The 21700-nt window shown below is 43.4% G+C and overlaps 2 protein-coding genes across 3 annotated transcripts in view; one reads left to right on the top strand and one right to left on the bottom strand.

Annotated features, from left to right (window-relative positions):
- The window catches only part of BCAT1 (branched chain amino acid transaminase 1), a 137648-nt gene that overhangs the window by 71242 nt on the left and 44706 nt on the right, over positions 1 to 21700 (bottom strand). For both annotated transcript variants that reach the window (XM_055396116.2, XM_088837276.1), the window contains exons 2-3: positions 21264 to 21335; positions 2376 to 2576 (exon numbers count right to left, since the gene is read on the bottom strand). In XM_055396116.2, the coding sequence (XP_055252091.2) occupies positions 2376 to 2576; positions 21264 to 21335 (273 nt within the window). The remainder of the gene's footprint in view (positions 1 to 2375; positions 2577 to 21263; positions 21336 to 21700) is intronic.
- Positions 12190 to 15515, top strand: LOC148777681 (uncharacterized). Its single transcript, XM_088836732.1, has 5 exons — positions 12190 to 12470; positions 12557 to 12824; positions 14059 to 14274; positions 14579 to 14665; positions 15264 to 15515. Exons 1-5 carry the CDS (start codon positions 12190 to 12192, stop codon positions 15513 to 15515), a joined length of 1104 nt encoding a protein of 367 aa, XP_088692858.1.

The raw sequence follows: 21700 nt of genomic DNA, 5'->3' as shown, positions 1-21700 counted from the left end.
AACAGACTAAATATATTCACATAACACTACAAGGAACATATGATGTGGTACCTACCGCCCTGAGACTTGGATAACACAGGTCTCTGCCCTGAGTTTCCCACTTTCGAGGACTTTTCACCTCATCTTCCCCCCGTTGTGACCTCCTTGGAGCAAGTAGTTGACTGGACCCTTTTCTAGACGGACTCCAAACACTCAGTTCTAGGGATTCCCTAAATTCCCTGCCCAAATAGCCCTGATCCTATTTCCAGGGTCTGAACGGGCCTCCTGATCTCTTAAGAACAGACAGGATCACTAGGGTGCTTGCATCTAAGTCCAAGGGATGGCCCAGTGTGGGTGGGCATCTATGTGCATACGCAAAAGGCCCTTGTGGTACAGGGTGAGACAGGATTTGAAAGAGACAGAGAGGGTGGACTATGGGATGTCTCTGTTTTTACTTTTGTCCCAGACCCCGCAGACGTTAGGATTGGTCCTGGGTGGATAGATCTCACATAATATTGAGCTCAAATAATAGATACGTGTGCACGTGCACACTCACCCAATATATATCCTCACATAATTCCACTTACACAAAGTTCAAAAAGAGGCAAAACTGTAGTGTTAGAGGTACACATAATCCAAAGTGAAAAGCAAAGAAAAATCATCATAAAAGTAAGAATAACAAGTGCCAGAAAATATAGGGTTTGTGACATAGAAGGGACACAAAGAAAGCTTCTGGGATACTCAAACTGTCCATTTCTTTGCCTGGATGGTAGCTATTTGGGCACTCCTTTATAAGTATTCATTAAGTAGTATGTTTTCCACTTTTTCAAATTATGCTTTATCTCACTAAATATTATCTCAACCTGAAAATGAAGTACATGTTGTAAAATTTCATTTTCTTTTATCCAGGTTCCCTACTCATACGCCCATTTCTCTCCTTCACTATGTGAAAGTGTCACTATTTATGGTCAGGAAGATCAACTGGAGAAGAGATAGGCTACCCACTCCAGTATTCTTGGACTTCTCTTGTGGCTCAACTGGTAAAGAATCCACCTGCAATGCAGAAGACCTGGGTTTGATCCCTGGTTTGGGTTGGGAAGATCCCCTGGAGAAGGGGAAGGGTACTCACTCCAGTATTCTGGCCTGGAGAATTCACTGTATAGCCCATGGGGTTGCAAAGAGTCAGACATGACTGAGCAATTTTCACTTTCACTCTTCACTTTTTTATCAAAAAATACTTTTGAAATCAACAAAACATATGTAGTTTTAGCTCTAAAAACAAAAAAAGAGATGTCCGAGGAGACTATATGCATGTTGATTTGTGGGTCAAGATAATTTGACTCTAGACAGGATCTGAAACCAGGATGTTTAACTCCAGAATCTGAATGAGTAACTACATTTTTCTCACTTAAAACAGTTATAAGAACACCCATATAAGGTACCCAGTAGAGGGCATATTGCAGAATTTCAATAAACAAATGTAGTTATTTTATCAATATCAATATGAATATTTACTATTTCCATCTTTCAGCCCCTTAAATAATAGGCCATTGCTTGATTCTTGAATCCCAATATTCTACGAAAGATATCCAATACATTAAAAATGAGTGACAGCAGTCTGAAACACTTCTCTGTACATGGGACTTCCCAGACAAGAATACTGAAGTGGGTTGCCATTTCCTTCTCCAGGGGATCTTCCCTACCCAGGGATTGAACCTGGGTCTCCTGTATTGCAGGCAGATTCTTTACCACTGAGCCACCAGGGAACCCACACAGGGAACAGGGAATATATTGTATATTTAGCTAAGTGTGTATCCTAAGAAAGAATCTTCTATTTAACATTTAATGTTTATAATTATTCCACCCATGCTTGAAGACTGACATTTAATTAAATGTCCCTTAACACTCATAACAAGTTACTGCTGTCATAAAACCATGCAGTTAGCATTAAAATATAAATATAATACTGTACCTAATGATCCGTTCTCAATCATTAGAAGATCTAAGAGCAGTGACTTAGTGAGATATTAACACTACAGGCTTTTTGATTCCTAACTTTCTTGCCAACTATCCTTCCCATTTGCTCCAAATAATTTTCTGATAATATTATAAGCCAATGTTACAAGTTTCATGTGCAAAACATTATATTTCTATCCTCTATACCCTACAGTGTACTTACCACCTACATGATTTTTCAATTGATACTTTAAAAATTCAAGATTATCTGAAAAATTAGTTAAGACTCACCTTCAATCCAACTGTTTATAGACACTTATGATTGCCTCTAGTAAATATGGTAAAGCCCACGCTACCCTAGAGCTCTTTGAGCAGGGGAAGCTACTTAGTAACCACAGTGAAGACCAATAAGTCACCATCATTAATTTCCAAGTACTTACTTCCACAGCATAGTGGAAAGCCGATGAACCTGGATGCAGTGAGAGGTTTTGAAGAGGTTTGATGCGTGGTTTCTCCCATCCAAGCTCCAAGGACCACTCCACTGTTAACATGTGATCCGTAAAAACTGTTCCAAAAACCAGAGTACTGGGGTCTGGTTTTTCCTTTAAAACGGTGGCTCGTGTGATTATTAGATCTTCAGCCTGGGGAAAAAAGTCAGCACCATTAAAGAAAAGTAACTGAACATCCACTAGAAAGAGGAGGCATAGAGTAAAAACACAGAATTTAAGTCACTGGCCATTAAAAAGTGAAATCATTTGACGTTTAAATGTTGGCAACTAACTCAGAAACTTAACAACACTGGGTGAGCCAGGCGAAACCATGTCTCCATTCAGAATCTGTTGTTTCAAATCTCTGCAATGCGGGGAATTCCCTGGCAGTCCACAGGTTAGGTTGGGAGCTAAGATCCCAGAAGCTGCAAGGTACAATCCCCCCCCACAAAAAAAAAAAAAAACCCACAAAAAACAATTCTTTGCAATGTATACTACCAAACAAATATCAGAACTAAAATTTTTCAGTGACGTTTAGAAACTGGGATGAAATAGTAGATGGAGTCAAATCATGCTAAAAGAAGAACATATCTCTTCTTCACTTCCATCATTAGACCTATGTAGAACATTCGGAAAAGGAGAAAGGCAGGTCTTAGAATCAAAACAGCAGCACTCACAATGACTTACTAAACTAAAAAAAAAAAAAAAAATGTCACTAAGAACTGAACCTCTTGGGATGGTTATACTCCGGCTCCCCCAAAGAATTCTTGGCACCAGCTTCCAAAACCCTCTGGGTACATGGTAGGAGACAGGCAGCAGAGTGAAGCAAATGTTTTCCTCGTTGAAAACAGAAGTAGAGATGGAACACTAAGATATAAATCCTCTATTCTGTGTTGAGGAAACAGTGAACAAAGGACCCCTTATTCAAAGAAAGATAAATAAGAGTAATAGGAAACAACTTCACACAGCCCCGTTGCACCAGCTCTCCACAGCCGGCTTGCCCATTACAAATGACCACCACATAAGCATCCGGATCACAGACAATAGCACCACTAACTTTACAATAACTGCAGAACAGCTGACACAAACCACAGGGGAAGGAGCATTCAGACTGCTGCTGCTGCTGCTGCTGCTGAGTCACTTCAGTCGTGTCCGACTCTGTGCAACCCCAGAGACGGAAGCCCACCAGGCTCCCCCGTCCCTGGGATTCTCCAGCAAGAACACTGGAGTGGGTTGCCATTTCCTTCTCCAATGCATGAAAGTGAAACTGAAGTCGCTCAGTCGTGTCCGACCCTTAGCGACCCCACAGACTGCAGCCCACCAGGCTCCTCCGTCCATGGGATTTTCTAGGTAAGAGTACTGGAGTGGCTTGCCATTGCCTTCTCCAGACTACCTAAACACAAAACGAACCAAGGACAAGCTCAGGCTGTGATCAGGCTGTTAGGAAGGTCAGACTTCATTTCTTTCAATACACAAAGGAGTCATTTCCCCACAAAGCAAATACAGAATTTCAGAACTTCACTTTATTTCATCACCTCTTATCATTATTTTTTGAATGACCTAGTTATATCTGGTTAATTCACTGCTTTACAGCCACCTTTGTGGTTTGATATATTATGAATAATAATCAGTTAATTTTAGAGTAATATTTAGGTCCAAAATGTTATTTATTTTAAAACAACCAGAAAGCTTCCATTACAATGAAGCATAAAGCATAAAGGACAACATGTGTGTGTGCTAACTCACTTCAGTGAGTCCAGCTCTTTGCAACCCTATGGACTGTAGCCCGCCAGACAGTCTCATTCACTTCCATAGCTTCAGTTATCAACTGAGGTGGTGCTGGTTTGGTCACTAAGTCGTGTCTGAATCTTGCAACTCCATCGATTGTAGCCCGCTGGGCTCCTCTGTTCATGGGATTCTCCAGCAAGAATACTGAAGTGCGTTGCCATGCCCTCCTCCATGGGATCTTCCCAACCCAGGGATCGAACCTGTGTTTCCTGTATAGCAGGCAGATTCTTTACCACTCCAACATATTTACACCATGGCTAATTCATGTTGATGTATGGGAGAAATCAAACCAATATGTAAACCAATCATCTTCAATTAAAAAGAAATAATAAAAAAAAGAAGTTTGCCAGTCCATTGAGACTGTTTAGATAAGAACTGTAGCTAGAGTATTTGCAGTTAAATGTCCAGCCCTAGCATAGTACCTTGCACACACAACAGTAAAGGTTTTCTTAGATACTGAAAACAACATTCGGTTGATTTCATCTGCACTCCATAATGAATGACAGACTCATTCCCAGAAGATGGCCAGGATTTAAAGTGAGTGAAATCCTAACATACACTTTTTATTACATGAATGGTTTCACAGTATTCTTGTACAATGAAGCACTTGTGCTTTTGCTTTGGTTAGTTTTTTTTTTAGTGGCTAGGGGGATCCTGGGCTAAGAAAAATCTGGAACTACAGCAATACAAGAAGACAAACTCAATGCAAATTTTCACTTATTAAGACCATTGACAAAAGTTTCTTAATAACAGGGGAGAGTAGTAAGATACACAACAAAAAACAGAAAGATGAAAGTAGATGAAAATGGGGTGGAGATATTTTGAGTATAAGGGGTGAGCTTTTTATCTGTGAATTCGGGATATTCTTAAATACCTCAAAGGCAACAGACATCAGCTTTTTTTTTTTTTCAAAGACAAAACCAATGATTCGCGTGGTTCTTCAAAAGTAAAATGACTAAGGAAAAATTCTAAATTGTGTGGTTTTAATAAAGCAATTTAATTTTTAAAAAAAAGTAAAATGAAGTTTGACTTTCCATCTGCTATTTCTAATATTAGGTAGTCAATTCTACCATTAGTTAATCAACAAGAACCCAATCACACAGGGTCTTTCTACCTTTTAGGATTTCTAAGTTTTCCAGTAACCCTACCTGCCATGAAGCCAAAAGGCAATGGAATATATACAACTTTATTCCAACAGCCTACAATGCAGGAGACCAAGGTTGATTCCTGGTTGGAAAGATCTGCTGGAGAAGGGAATGGCTACCCACTCCAGTATTCTTGCCTGGAGAATTCCATGAATAGAGGAATTTGGCAGGCTACAGTCCATCGGGTCGCAGAGTTGGACAAGACTAGGCAGCTAACACTACCATCAGTATTTCAACAACAATCTGCATAGAAGCTTTTAAAAACAAGACGATGGCTTTACCTCATATCAAACTGTAGGGTGATTTCTATTTCTTCCCTTACTCCTTTGTTCCTTGTCTGCTTTATTATTCTTAGTATTTTGCCTTTTTATTCACTCAGTGAACACTGTACCAGTACAGTGACTCAGGCACTGCACTAAGCAAGCACAGGAGATGCCAAGATGCAAGGGTTCAGTCTTCCTTCTCTGCCACACTCGCTGCCAGGCAAGGACAAGTGGGAGCCACTGTGAGCAAGTGTCACTCATTCAGCTTCCAAGGTTATTACCCAAAATCATACCCCTGCCCCTCTGTCAAACAGAAACCAATAGAAACTGACCTAAGTTTCGGGAGGAAGCTACAAAGAGGAAAAAGAGCAGAACTGGTTAGAACTAACTAGGACCAAGATGGCAGAAGATTTGACTTCCATTAGACCTTGGGCCTCACTGTACACTCATTGTAATTCATTAGCTAAATGACACACCCACCACCACCATGACAGCTGACAACTGCCATGACAACAGCGGGAAAAGCCACATCTAGGAACTGAAAAGCAGAGCTGTATCAGTGCCAGGTCCAAACCACACTCCTGTGGTCAGATAACTCATGGATATTATAACTCCCACTCTTTCCAGTTTCCTCCCTTATACTTCAATCCTCTTATACATTTGGTGTCTTTGCCTGACTGGGGTTGAAAAGTTGATTTGCAAGGGCTCCCACTTAACCACTGAATAAAGCTTGTGCTGTTCCAGTCTCAGCTTCAGTTTTGCTATTGACTACACAAATTTGACCAGAAAAAGAACCTCCCTGGAAGACACAGGGGTCTTAGCTCACAGTAGAACCCTAGCAGAGGTTCATTCAACCAATTCAGCACCAAATCAACCTAAGAATTTTTGAGCTACTATGTACCTGTATTGTGCCAGGCACAAAGAAACTCAGGGAATGAAACAAGTCCTCTTCTCTTAGTGAGGGGGAAAAACTGTATAAAGAACAAGTGGTTTGGGCCAAGGGGATGTGCCAGCCTTGATAGGAGGGGGTTTGGGGTAGAATGGATACATGTATATGTATGGCTGAGTCCTGCTATTCACCTGAAACTATCACAGTATTGTTAATCGGCTATACTCAAACACAAAATGTTTTTGGTATTAAAAAAATTAAATTTAATTAAAAAAGAAAGATTTTTAACATAAATAAAAAGAAGGCAGGCATATTATGATTTTAGATAACAAATACCTGGGAAATTCAGAGCTGGCCTAATTACCTTGTGGAGTTTTTCTACTGTTTTTTTAAAATTCCTTCACAAATGGCACTTTTTTTCTCATTATAAATGCAGTATCTGTTATTTGTCAAATATTTGAAAAGGACTAAAGAATTCTAAAGAAAAAAAATAAAACTCAACCACAATCACAAAAGCAAACAAAAAAGAATAAGGGGATAAATAGATGCAAGAAGTGATCAGTGCTATGGAAAAAATGAAAGTTTAAAGGGATGGAGTGGGAAAGAGAATGCTTATTTTAGATGGAAGGGTTTGGGAAGGCCTCCCAGATGAGGTGACATTTGAGCAGAGACTTGAATGAAGACAGTAGGTCATGTAAAGATTTAGGGGCAAAGTATTTCAGGCAGAGGAAACAAGTGCAAAGGCCCTGAGGCGGGAACACATTTGGTAGGTACAGGAAACAGCAAAGAGTCAGTGTGACAGGGATGCAGGGGAAGTGAATTGACAGGAAAATCTTAGAGGCACTGTGACTGCTGGAGTAGGGAAAGGGAGGGGCCAAGAGAACCAATTATCTCATTGTGTGTGTGTGTGTGTGTGTGTGAAGTCACACCAGTCTTGTCCGACTGTTAATGACCCTATGGACTGTAACCCACCAGGCATCTCTGTCCATGGGATTCTGCAGACAAGGATACTGGAGTGAGTTGTCATGCCCTCCTCCAGGGGATCTTCCTGAAAGATCGAACCCATGTCTCTAGAGTCTCCTGCATTGGCAGGCAGGTTCTTTACCCCTAGCACACCTGGGAAGCCTACCCCATTGTAGACTGGTTGACATTTCAGTTCTCCATGTACTCTGCCTCTATACAAACAAGATTGTACCCCATCTTTCTTATTTCCCCAGGACCTTTACCACAGACATTGCTGGCAATTGAGGTAACCCAAGTTTATCTCTCCATCCCTGGTAATTTGTAGAAGCCATTAAGGCATGGCTGCTGCTGCTGCTGCTAAGTCACTTCAGTCGTGTCCGACTCTGTGTGACCCCATAGACGGAAGCCCACCAGGCTCCCCCGTCCCTGGGATTCTCCAGGCAAGAACACTGGAGTGGGTTGCCATTTCCTTCTCCAATGTGTGAAAGTGAAAAGTGAAAGTGAAGTCACTCAGTCGTGTCCGACTAGTAGCGACCCCATGGACTGTAGCCCACCAGGCTCCTCTGTCCATGGGATTTTCTAGGTAAGAGAACTGGAGTGGCTTGCCATTGCCTTCTCCGAAGGCATGGCTACCATGTTTTAATTTCTTTCTATTTTTATGAAGCATGAAGGAGCAAAGCTGAAAGGAGGAGGAGAGTTTCACTGGTAAAATAAGAGAATCTAGGTGATGTTGAGCTTTTTCTTTGAGGCTCTACACTTCCCCCTTGGCATCAGAGATTCTCAATCCTGAAAATACATCGGACTTAATTGTGGACGTTTTTAAAAACACAAAGCTGGACACCATTCTAAAATCCCAGAGGCATGGGGCAGGACTGTGCTTGATTGTTTAAGTTATTCAAGTGGATTCTAACTGTAGTCAGGGCTGAGAAACATACCATACCATTTCTCCTGAAAATTTCATCTACTTAAACAGCAATGGTTCCCAGCATCGGCTACTGAGCTGATTTACCTGGGAGGAGTTCTTTTTTTTTTTTTTTTTAAGAAAAATATCAATGCCCATGCCCTACCCTAAGATCAGTGAAAAAGAGACTCAAGAGTGGGGCTCCACATCAGTTTCAGTTTAAACTCTTCAGTTTAAAACTCTCCAGGAGAGGCAGTGCATGGGAAGGGGTGAGAACCAGCAGCAGAGATTCAGATCTCACGGATCTGTGAATTCTTACTGAAAACCACATACTCTCTCACAATCATATAAACTTGGTCATCTCAAGTGAATATGTCCAAAATGGAACACATAATATTTCCTTCAAAATTGGGTACCTGTGTCTGATATTCATATTGCTTTCTACTTCCTGACTTCTCAATCCTTAATTTATTCAAAAAATTCTACTAAAAGAAGGAAAGAAAAATGAAAAGTAACAATCTCTAACCTTTACCCGGCAATCACATTTACACTTTACAGAGATGACCTCTGCTAGCAAATTCATTGTGTGCGCGCTAAGTCACTTCAGTTGTGTCAGACTCTTTGCAGCCCCATGGACCATAGCCCACCAGGTTTCTCTGTCCATGGAATTCTCCAGGCAAGAATCCTGGAGTGGGTTGTCATCCCCTCCTCCAGGAGATCTTTCCAACCCAGGGATTGAACCCGCATCTCCTGCATTGGCAGGTGTATTCTTTACCACTAGTGTCACCTGGGAAGCCCAAGGATCTAATCAAAGTCCAAAGAAAGGGGAGGAAAGGTACAGACAAATCTGTACCTTTTGATTGCAAAAGCAAAATTTTCTCAGAAATTCCCTTATGCCTTATTAGTTAGAAATGTATCACACTGATATCTTTAGCTGCAGGGGAGGTTGAAATGCAGGTTTGTCACTCAGGGTTGGTCAGAGAACTGCAAACAAAACCAGAGTTCTGTTAATAAGGAATATGTCTGAGGCTGTACATGAGGCTTCTCAGGTGGCTCAGTGGAATCCGTTGCCAATGCAGGAGACACAGAAATGCATGAGACACACGTTCAATCCCTGGCTCAGAAAGATCCCCTGGAGGAGGGCATCGGCAACCCACTCCAGTATTTTTGCCTGGAGAGATCCCATGGATAGAGGAGCCTGGCAGGCTACAGTCCACAGGGTTGCAAAAGAGTCAAAAAAAACTTAGCAACTGAGCACATCTAGGGCTGTATTGGGTGTACATAGTAGCCCAGTGCCTCAGCACTTAGGAATTCTTGTTTATATGCCTTTGTCTAACATGGGAACAGATAGAAGGACTAAAACTCGGCTACAGATGCCTTCCCACTCTCACCTCTTTTCTTCTACTATTTCTTCCACATGTAAAATTGAACATAAGGCACCTCCAGTTTATCTCAACCCCCTCCCTTCTTTCTCCAGCAGTAAGTGTGGAAACTAGAACCCCTACCCAACCCAGTAGCCTGGGATATCCTCAGCTTTCCAACCACCAGTCACTTGCCTACCCATTTCTCATTCAACCCTTTGATACAGACAGCTCACTCTCGCAAGTGCTTGGTTTCCTCTATAAAGTCCCTTGGATTGATTTAAACAATTGGGAAAGAGAGTCATTTCCCTTGATCACGTTGACCTCTCATTTAGCATAGTATCATATCAAATATGTTCGACTAATTCTGTTCTAAACCTCACTAAACCTGGATTGATCTTCATAGTTTTGGATATCTCAACATAATACACTGCTACAGTAAAAACAAAACTGAAAACAAAAACCTGTACTTAGACTATAAATCATAAAAGACCTTTTTGTTGTCATGATTTCAAACCCTTATAGAGTCAACTTGAATAATAATCTGGGCCTAGAATATACTTTTCTGAATCCTCTCTTCAAAATACTTCTAAGACCACCCATAATGGGTGGGACTCACTGTTAATGGCAAAGCCTTTTTTATGTTTTTAAGTTCAACTAGACCTACTGTACAGAGAAGGCAATGGCACGCCACTCCAGTACTCTTGCCTAGAAAATCCCATGGATGGAGGAGCCTGGTAGGCTGCAGTCCGTGGGGTTGCTAAGGGTCGGACACAACTGAGCGACTTCACTTTCACTTTTCACTTTAACACATTGGAGAAGGAAATGGCAACCCACTCCAGTGTTCTTGTCTGGGGAATCCCAGGGACGGGGGAGCCTGGTGGGCTTCCGTCTATGGGGTCACACAGAGTCGGACACGACTGAAGTGACTTAGCAGTAGCAGCAGAGCTACTGTAATAATTTGCTAATACTGGTTAAATTGTTAGAAATCAAAAATAAATGATTATATTGCTAGGTATTAGTTTTGAAGAAGGAATTCATAGGGCCTGGACTCCTTCTTAGGCCTGTTCATGCTGATCATGCTCAGCCACCTTTCCAATGGACTCTGAACTCTGTGTTTAGTGCCTATGAAAATGACAACTGAAGGATAAGATCCCCTCCAGACAGGGGAACCTTGAAGATTACATCTAGGTTGCTCATCGCCAAAGAGAAAACATACACTAATCACCCCTTCCTCCAGACAGGCCATAAATTTTTCTGTATCTGTCGGAGTGTAACTTCGGGCTTATTGATTATTGGCTGACTGTTTGAGCACATGAGACATAGCACATGAATGATGGGGTTACTGGAGTTGTATTTTCCTTGCTTTATGTAAGTCTCAAGGAATTTGGAGTGGTGGGGTCAGACACGTACGCATGGGGTATAAAAGATTTTCACAAATGTTGGTCGGGGTCCTTGGCTTAGAAGAGACTCTGCCTTGGGCCCACCGGTGTAATAAACTGCTCTTCACTAACTGCATTGTCCTTCTGAGTGAGTTTGTTTCCCGGAACACGTGGCTACAACATTTGGCGCATGGGCCGGGAAACTCCTCACTTTGAGGAGACAGGTCTCATTTGAAGCCACCCCGAGGCTTTGTGGCTTGAATCTCCTCGAGTGAGGAAGGCGCCTCACCCCTTTGGAAGAATTTAGCCTTTCAACGCCCGGTTTTTTCGCTTTGGCAGGTAGTGAATGGCTGCAGGGGAACTGAGCGCTCAGGTGAGGAGGAACCCACCTGTTAGGGTGGGAGAGGAGGCCTGATCACCCCCCTGGGAGGGACTAGAAGGGGCGGGGACCCACAGGGGCCTGGAACAGGCAGGCAGCAGCGATTGCTTGGTACACAGGTCGACGAGTGTGCTAGGGTTTAGGAAGGAAATTTGTGAAGGTCATTTAGGTGTTTCCACGCCGTCTCAGGAAAATTATTACCAGCGATCTCCAGGGGATTTTTTGGATGGGAAACTGGTCCGTGTATGCTCGTATTCTGCCCTCCCCCAGGAGGTGTCCCATCTGCTGTGAAATTCTTGACCCCCTCGGAATTGTTAGGCTAGAAGGAGGGGGATACAAAAGTGAGTATGAACTGGCTTTTCTGGAGATGGCCTGGGACATGGGATATTTAATCCATCTGTGTTTTCATCCACACCTGATCAAGCCCACCAAGGCAGAATGGACTTTAAGGGAGAAACAGTCTTGGACAACGTGGTGTTCTGGTTTGGCTGTGCTGACTGGCAGGTGAAGGCACACCGATACCCCTTCTCCCTCTGGGATCTGGCAGGTAAGGCTCTTCTCACCCCAATTAGGAAGGAGGCAGAATGGCAATTTAAGTGTCATTGAGTGGAAATATCAGAAGTACATAGGGTACTGAGAACTTCGTAGACAGAACAAAAAGGAAAAGGAGAAGAAGGTCTGAGAAGGTAAGCAAGATGGGAGGAAGTGAATCTAAGGCAACTGTATTAGAGTGCATGATTAAAAATTTAAAGAAGGGATTAGGAGGAGACTATGGGGTGAAGATGAAGCCTAACCGCCTCCACATACTCTGTGAGGTCGAATGGCCCCCTGTGCAAGTAGGATGGCTACCAGAGAACACCATGAACTTAAAAATAGTAAAAGCAGTCTATACAGTAGTCACAAGAGAGCCAGGACACCTGGATCAATATCCATATATTGACTCATGGCTAGGGTTAGCTCAAGACCCTCCTACTTGGACAAGGTTCTGTATCCAGAAGGGAGAGGGAAAAATATTAATTAATGGCACAAAAATTGACTGTTGATAAAAAAGAAAATTCTACAGGATTTGGAAGGGGACGACCTGACCCCTCCCCCATACTGGATAATGACGCGCCTGCCTCCCAGTGCTCCACCAGGACCAGAGGCCGCCTTAATGCCCGATGCGGGGCCAGGTGAAATTCCTGCAGCAGCTGCTGCTCCTCCGCCAGCTCTCCCCGAGGTCGCAGAGCCGCCACCTCAGCAGGCTCCGATGCCAGTGACAGAAGCCTCTGGCCAACACTTCCAGGATCCGACTCCAGCCAAACTGCCCAAGCTGTACCCGTCTCTCCCGGTGAGTACTGACAACAGGGGAGGGATTTGTTGGAATTAAGCAGAGACCGCGCTCTGCCAGAGCCGGAGGGAATGAAAGAGAACAGACAAGAGATTTACAATGCTAGCTGCTGCCCTGGGAAAGTCCATCTCGGGCCCTCCGGAAAACCTCCTCTGCCCCAGGGACAGGACAGTCCTTCCCAACCGAGGCCCCAAGCCCTGTTACAGCCAAACCAGTATGCCTGGTGCCGAGCTTTTGGCCACTGGAAGAATGAATGCCCTAAGGCAAGGAAGGAAGAGGAAGCTCCCACAGTGGTGGGGCTTGCTGACTTGGAAATTAAATAGGGCTGCCAGGGTTCAGAGATATCAGGTCCCCGAGAGCCCATGGTAACCTTAAAAGTGGGGGACCAAAAAACTCAGGGGACTTCATGGTGAATACAGGAGCAAAACTGTCTGTAGTAACAAAACCTGTGGCACCACTATCCAAAAAGACTACCAATGTAACTGTATCGGGAGAAGACATGATTAAATCATTTTGCCAGCCCAGAAAATGTCAGATGGGGGGGACCAAGTGATTCATGAATTCCTCTGCATTCCTGAGTGCCCAGTACCCTTGTTGGGAAGAGACTTGCTCTCCAAACTAGGAGCACAAGTGACTTTCTCCCCAGAGGAGAGGCCCACCTTCTGGATGGACACAATGACTTATTTGCTCTTTCTCTCAATACCACCCCAAGATGAGTGGAGGTTGCATGAGCCTCCGAAGGAAGAACCGGGTGGCTAACTCAATTATCCCCTGAGGTCTGGGCAGAAGACAAACCCTCCTCCCCCTGAGGCTGGCTAAACATCAAGCCCCAGTGATAAGATTCAAACCAGGCACCATCCGGTTAGAAAGCGCCAGTACCTGCTACAGATAGAGGCCTGGGCTGGCATACTGCCCCACATCAATAGATTGAAACAAGCGGGCATTCTAGTAGAGTGCCAGTCGGCTTGGAATACACCGATCCTGCAAGTCAAAAAGGAAGGACAGGACTATAGGCCTGTACAGGATCTCAGGCTAGTCAACCAGGCTACTATGACTTTACACCCCACTGTTCCAAACCCCTATACCTTACTCAGCCTCTGCCCTCCAAGGACTACAGCTTATACTCTCCTAAATCTCAAGGATGCCTTCTTCTGCGTACCCCTCGCTCGCCCCAGCGTCACAGCCCATCTTTGCCTTTGAATGAGAAGATCCAGTCGGGGGCACTAAACAACAGAACTCGCCAGCCATCTTTGGGGAAGCCTTGGCTTCTGACCTGAACTCATTCCATCCAGAAGAGTATAGATATTGGCTCCTACAATATGGGGATGACCTGCTGCTGGCTGCCGAGACCAAGGAAAAATGCTGGAAAGGGACAAAAGCATTGCTCCAGCTGCTGATGGAAGCAGGCTACCAGGTGTCGAAGAAGGAGGCACAGATCTGCAAGGAGGAGGTAAGGTATCTGGGGTTTGTTTTAAAGAATTACACAAGGTTCCAGACCCCAGTTGTGTCCTATATCCTGATGGCACTAGCCTGATAAAATAAGGACAATGGCTGTCAGGTTAGCCAAAGTGGAAGGGGCCATCAAGACTGAAAAGGGATGGTGGGAATTGCCAAGTGGCAAATTATTGTTACCGGAGGAGCTGGCACACAATCTGGTAAGCCAAACACACCAGGCGACCCACCTAGGCCATGCTGCCTGCTCACAGGCTAATGCTGCCTCTCAGGTATTCAGACAAAAACTTCCGGGTATTTAGTTGAAAGGCACACTGCCCTTTGAACTCCTGGGAGTGGACTTCACTGAAATGAAACCTCACCGACACTACCGTTACCTGCTGGTCATGGTATGTGTGTTCTCGGGATGGGTAGAAGCTTTTCCTACCTGGACTGAAAGAGCATCAGAAGTATCCCAGTGCCTGCTCAGGGAAATAGTTCCCAGATTTGGACTTCCTACCACCATTGGTTCAGACAATGACCCGGCTTTTGTAGCTGATTTAGTACAACAAGTAAGCAAAACTTTAAACATCAAATGGAAACTGCACACTGCATATAGGCCTAGAGTTCTGAGATGGTGGAATGAACCAACCGGACATTTAAGAGACTCTCCAAGTGGATCATAGCGATTGACTGTTCCTGGGTGGACTTGCTTCCGACGGCTCTGCTCAGACTCAGGATAACCCCACAGTCCCAAGGCTATTCTCCATACAAAATTGTGTATGAGAGGCCCCCTCCCATAATAAAACAGGTGTCAACAAATTTGCCTTAGGTAAGGGGGGATAAGATTTCACAGCAGATGGAACAGGGTAAGGTAATAAATCGGGTAACTAAGTTTGTACAAGAAAGGGTGCTGTTCCGCCTTGGGAACAGATTCATGAGTTTATGCTTGGTGACCACATATGGGTCAAAGATTGGAAACATGATTTGCTAGCCCCTTGGTGAAAGGGCCCTTATGTTATTCTAACTACCCCTACTGCAGTTAAAGTTGCAGATATTGTCCCTTGGATCCATCATACAAGGATGAAGAGAACATACCACACAGACCCAAAAACCGCTGAGTGGACTGCACACAGGGACCCCGCGGACCCTCGAGAGACTAAGACCATCCTTAAGAAGAAAGAAAAAAAGATCCTGGACGAGCCCCTTCAGGATGAAGCCGCACAATCAACTCCTGCTGTTTGGCCTCATCAACCGTGATTTTGAATTTAACTTCCGTTTCAACTCAGGACAATGTTTTCATCTCATGGGGCACATTCTTACGCAGACTTCCACAACACTTCCAACTGCTGGGTATGTGGGGCTATGCCTCTGTCAGTGATGGATGGACTTCCTTGGTGGGTGTCACCGCTCTCCCAAGGAGATTTTAAACCACTCTGCTTTTTTCTGGGATGACAAAAAGAGACTTTCCTCTCTCTTGTCAATCATAACCTCTCCTTGCTCTCTTGGTGTGAGACCTACAGTCAATAGACTCGGGTCATGGGGTTACATTTGATATAAAAGCCAGTGTAACAAAAGCCTAACCTACAACAAGCCCTGGTAAATCTACCTTATTTACATGCTAGGTAGACAAGCTCTGTGTTTCAAAGGTATTAGTATATTGCTGTCTTATTTGTACCCTCTATAGGGACAACGGCTTCCCTGGTGGCTCAGTGGTGAAGAATCTGCCTGCAATGCGGGAGACCCGGGTTCGATCCCTGGGCTGGGAAGATCCCCTGGAGAAGGGAAAGGCTACCCACTCCAGTATACTAGCCTGGAGAATTCCATGGACTGTATAGCCCATGGGGTCGCAAAGAGTCAGACATGACTGAGCGACTTTCACTTCACTTTCACTTTCACATAGGGACAACAGATATCATGATTAAAGTAGAGGCCTTGACTAATTTCACAAAACAGGTTCTCCTAGATAGAACAAAAGCCATCCAAGCCTTAAATGAAGAGTAAATCCAAATGAAAAAAGCAGTAATTCGTAATAGAATGGCTTTAGACATACTCACAGCTGCTCAAAGAGGGACCTGTGCTATTATTAAAGTTGAATGTTGTGTATACATTCCTGACTTATCTGGCAATGTATTGACTGCTTTGCTGCTGCTGCTGCTAAGTCACTTCAGTTGCGTCCGACTCTGTGTGACCCCATAGACGGAAGCCCACCAGGCTCCCCCGTCCCTGGGATTCTCCAGGAAGAACACTGGAGTGGGTTGCCATTTCCTTCTCCAATGTGTGAAAGTGAAAACTGAAAGTGAAGTCGCTCAGTCGTGTCCGACCCTTAGCGATCCCACGGACTGCAGCCTACCAGGCTCCTCCATCCATGGGATTTTCTAGGCAAGAGTACTGGAGTGCCTTGCCATTGCCTTCTCCAACTGACTGCTTTAGATGACATGAAAAACCAGGTAAAAGCAATGTCAAATGAAAACATTCCTTTCTGGACTTCGGTCCTATCTTGGGTGAAGGGCGATTGGTGGAAAATTATATTTACTACTGTTATAGTTGCTTTGATAGTTCTGCTTTGTGGACCCTGAATTTTACAATGTATTATGAACTTTGTAACCCGAAGGTTGATGTCATTACTCCCGAATTGGCGGTCGGAGTGCCAGGGTGCAATGTATCCCTATAAACGATGCTCATAATATGAATTAAGAGCATCAGGAGAGGGCAATGAAGAAGGAATTCATAGGGCCTGGACTCCATCTTAGGCCTGTTCATGCTGATCATGCTCAGCCACCTTTCCAATGGACTCTGAAGTCTGTGTTCAGTGCCTATGAAAACGACAACCGAAGGATAAGACCCCCTCCAGTCTAGGTTACTCATCGCCTAAGAGAAAACATACACTAATCACCCCTTCCTGCAGACAGGCCGTAAATTTTTCTGTATCTATTGGAGTGTAACCTCGGGCTTATTGATTATTGGCTGACTGTTTGAGCACATAGCATGTGAATGATGGGGTTACTGGGGTTTTATTTTCCTTGGTTTATGTAAGTCTCAAGGAATTTGGAGTGGTGGGTTCAGACATGTACGCATGGGGTATAAAAGATTTTCACAAATGTTGGTCGGGGTCCTTGGCTTAGAGGAGACTCTGCCTTGGGCCCGCCGGTGTAATAAACTACACTTCACTATCTGCATTGTCCTTCTGAGTGAGTTTGTTTCCCAGAACGCGTGGATACAAAAGTTTCCTTTCAGTAAACTACTACATCTTCTTGTAAGACATGTAATTTGTTAATGAAGTGAATCGCAACCCTCTAACATTCTGATTTGTACGTGAGGATTGCTCCTACATGCAGCTTTGTAAAATAGCACACTAATAGGTGCCTTCAGAATTTCATCTAGAACTCCAATTTTCCTTTACTGACAAAAATTCCTGCAATTCTGGAGACTAAAAATAACAGCTGTTAACCTGAATGCAAAAAGAAATTACCTAAGAAAATTAATCTAAACAATGAGGTGATAGAGTTGAATGAAATTCAAAAGTAAGCAAGCAATATGCAGGTGTGTGCCTGGTTTGAATAGAAGTGAAGTACAGTTCAAAGAGGAAAAGAGCACTCATGTAAAAGAAACAAACTTTATGCACAATTTTTATCAGGGTTCTTTAGAAGCCATCTTTCTCATACAGTTCCTTTCTAAAGATGGATAAAATAACAATATTTGTAACATGTTATTTTCTCCTTCATGATTACTCTGTCTCTTCCTAATGCTCCAATGTTCTCCAATGATTTCAAAGTCAGGATGTCTCATAACATACGCTTGTGGAAAAATTTAGAAGGCTACAATGACTGGACTGTGAAATAACATGAAATATGACAAAAATAGGGCTTATTAAAAAACAAACATTTCTTGACACAAAATGTGTGGTTGGGTAACCATTTGCTCTGAGATGGGGAAGCATGCACCAGGCTAGTGCAACTAGGTTAAGAGCCCCTGAGGGCTATTGCTGCTAAGTCACTTCAGTCGTGTCCGACTCTGTGTGACCCCCATAGACGGCAGCCCACCAGGTTCCCCCGTACTGCTGCTGCTGCTAAGTCACTTCAGTCGTATCTGACTCTGTGTGACCCCATAGATGGAAGCCCACCAGGCTCCCCCGTCCTTGGGATTCTCCAGGCAAGAACACTGGAGTGGGTTGCCATTTCCTTCTCCAATGTGTGAAAGTGAAAAGTGAAAGTGAGGTCAGTCAGTCGCGTCTGACCCTTAGCGACCCCACAGACTGCAGCCTACCAGGCTTCTCCATCCATGGGATTTTCTAGGCAAGAGTACTGGAGTGGCTTGCCATTGCCTTCTCCGCTGAGGGCTATTATTAGCTCTGAATTCAAGCAACATCCAATTGCCATCAGTACTTATCTGAGTTGGCACTTAAACTTTCAAAAGCTATCTCTGGATTACAACTGTCAGGACTTTCCAGGCAAGAATACTGGAATGTGTTGCCATTTTCTCCTCCAGGGGATTTTCCCGACCCAGGTATCAAACCTGTGTCTTTTGCATCTCCTGCATTGGCAGGCAGATTCTTTACCACTGTGCCACCTGGGAAGCCCTTAGAAACTGCATAACTTTAAAACAAGTACACCTGTTTTGCTCTACTTGGAAAGCCATGGGTGCTACATTTGTTATCATTTAGAGACACTTGTAAAAATCTAATAAGGAAGTTGTATGGATGAGAGAGTTAGGACTGTGGAGAGAATTTGGGCTGTGGAAAAAGATTCCCTAGGATTTCTCAGTAATAAGGCACCTCATTACCAGACTCTCGGAAAATGGTTTCCTTACTTTAAAATTACTGTATCAACATGTATATGTATGAATGAGTCCTTTTGCAGTCCACCTGAAACTATAACAGCATTGTTAATAGGTTATACTCCAATATAAAATTAAAAGTTATAAAAAAATTAAAATGACTGTATCAAAAGGGAGAAGGGATACAATATGAAAATTACCCAAGAGAGATCAAAAGGCAATTTAAAGTTATAAATGAGGTGATTAAGAAGGAGATAGAAAACGTCCAAAGCCAACATCAGTTCAGTTCAGTTCAGTCGCTCAGTCGTGTCTGACTCTTTGCTACCCCATGAATCACAGCACTCCAGGCCTCCCTGTCCATCACCAACTACCGGAGTTCACTCAAACTCATGTCCATCGAGTCGCTGATGCCATCCAGCCATCTCATTCTCTGTCGTCCCCGTCTCCTCCTGCCCCCAATCCCTCCCAGCATCAGAGTCTTTTCCAGTGAGTCAACTCGTCGCATGAGGTGGCCAAAGTATTGCAGTTCCAGCTTTAGCATCAGTCCTTCCAATGAACACCCAGGATTGATCTCCTCTAGAATGGACTGGTTGGATTTCCTTGCAGTCCAAGGGGCTCTCAAGAGTCTTCTCCAGCACCACAGTTCAAAAGCATCAATTCTTCGGTGATCAGCTTTCTTCACAGTCCAACTCTCACATCCATACATGACCACTGGAAAAACCATAGCCTTGACTAGACGGACCTTGGTTGCCAACATGGTCCTGTAAAATCCACCATTTTTTTTCCCCACAAACTACCGGTTTCATTTTTCATTTGCCTCATCACATTGCACTGTGAATCCAACCACCATTACCACTGACGTTTTGATATGCAAATACATAAGCATAGAATATCAATGGGCTTCCCTGAGAGCTCAATTGGTAAAGAATTCCTGGGTTGGGAAGATCCCCAGAAGAGAAAGGCTACCCACTCTAGCATTCTGGCCTGGAGAATATCAATACCTCCCCTTAACTAAAATCTAAAGTATAGAAATTTAAATTAACAAAGAGAAGATTGTTTACATGATGAATTAACCCTTCACTTTACAAACAATTCTTCTATGTATAAAAGTATAAAAGCCTTTTGGGAAATTTTTTCATTTATCTATAGCCTGTGAGGAATTTACCATATAAGATGACCCTTAGAGATTATCAAGTAGGAATCCTTTTTATTTCATTCTTTCAAGGATCTATATCTCAACATCTAAGTCCCTAAAATGTATTAGAACTTAGTCTTCATAGACTAGCAGAGTATATCTATCTACTGTTGGGTTAGAGGACACTCTCTTTAAAGGACAGGGAATAACACGAACAAATAAATTCACAAGCATTTTAGTAAGGAAATTACATATCATAGTTTGATTTTTAAAAAATCCTGAGAGTAGAGATGTTACATTAAATTTATCTTTGGATTTCTAATGCCTAGCACAGTCCCCGGCACATAGTAAGAGCTGGGTATGTGTGAAATTGATGAGCAAGTCTCATCCGTCTCTGAACCCTGCCAGGATGTGAGATCATTAGGACACTCTGTGCTATGGATGACAATTGACAGTGACTGAAACAGGCAGAAGAGCAGAAAGAGGAAAAAAGAAAAGCCACAGAGGAAAAAATCTCCATGGCCTGGAGGAGTCAAGAATAGCTGGAGATAATGAATTAAGGAGAAAATGATAATAAACCTCACATTTATGTTCTTATGATTTTGAAAATACTTTACAAGATTCTTTCTCTTTTGCTTCTCACTATTCCTCTGTGAAGTATGAGGTTATTTAATATATAAACCCCAGAATTTAGAGAGAAATGAAGGAAATACAACCTTTTTAAATTTTTTACTGTAAAATGTTAGCTGCTGCTTTAAGAGGAAACAAATGAGTTTAGCTTTTTCCACAAATAGGGTGAAGGGTTAAAAGTGTTATATAATCAGATAAACCTCAAGGTGAAAGTCACGAACTGGTTATTTTCCAAGAAAACTTTTATAATTCATGAAATAAGCAATTAACTGCCCGGTAATTTTATACGACTGTTCTACACTGCTTCCCATACGACGTTTTCCCCAGAAGAGTGGAATTTAAAATGCATGGCAGCTTCTTTAAATTATTGTATAAACCTGTGCAGAGAAAACTGCCCCAAATCTCAACAGGAAATGGCTGTATTCAACTGAACTGCTGCTTCACTTAGCCTCTGGCAAGTAACTTACCTTGAAAGTGTCCACCGCCTCTTTGGATCCGCCTTCTCCGGTACCTTCTGCGGAGCATCCATTATTGCAGTCCTTAAAAGAAGAATTAAATCCATTAAGTAAAACTAGGTGTCTCACTGGGGTCTGGGGTACTCAATATCACTCACCATCACACCCTTCGCTGCCTCGGATCTGGTCCCCAAGCAAACAGGAAAAGGAGGATCAAACACCCAGGCACCAACCCCAAAGGACAGCGTCCTGCGAGAGCTATCCTTCTCTTTCTGCCCTGTCTGAGGTCGCGGCTGTTTTTGTCCTCCACCGCTGGCTTCGAGCAGACTGGTTAAATTCCAGGTTCGCCCTGCAGCGCCAGGGTTCACCAGCAAAGAACAAGAAAGTAATTGTCTCCCTTTTATCCGAGGAAATAGTCTAGATTAGGGCTTAAAGCCATTAACAGAGAA

Source organism: Moschus berezovskii, chromosome 6 (assembly GCF_049115385.1).
Source record: "Moschus berezovskii isolate FMDL1 chromosome 6, NW_MosBer_1.0, whole genome shotgun sequence".
Lineage (NCBI taxonomy): Eukaryota > Metazoa > Chordata > Mammalia > Artiodactyla > Moschidae > Moschus > Moschus berezovskii.
This window is presented reverse-complemented; position numbering and strand designations above follow the sequence as displayed.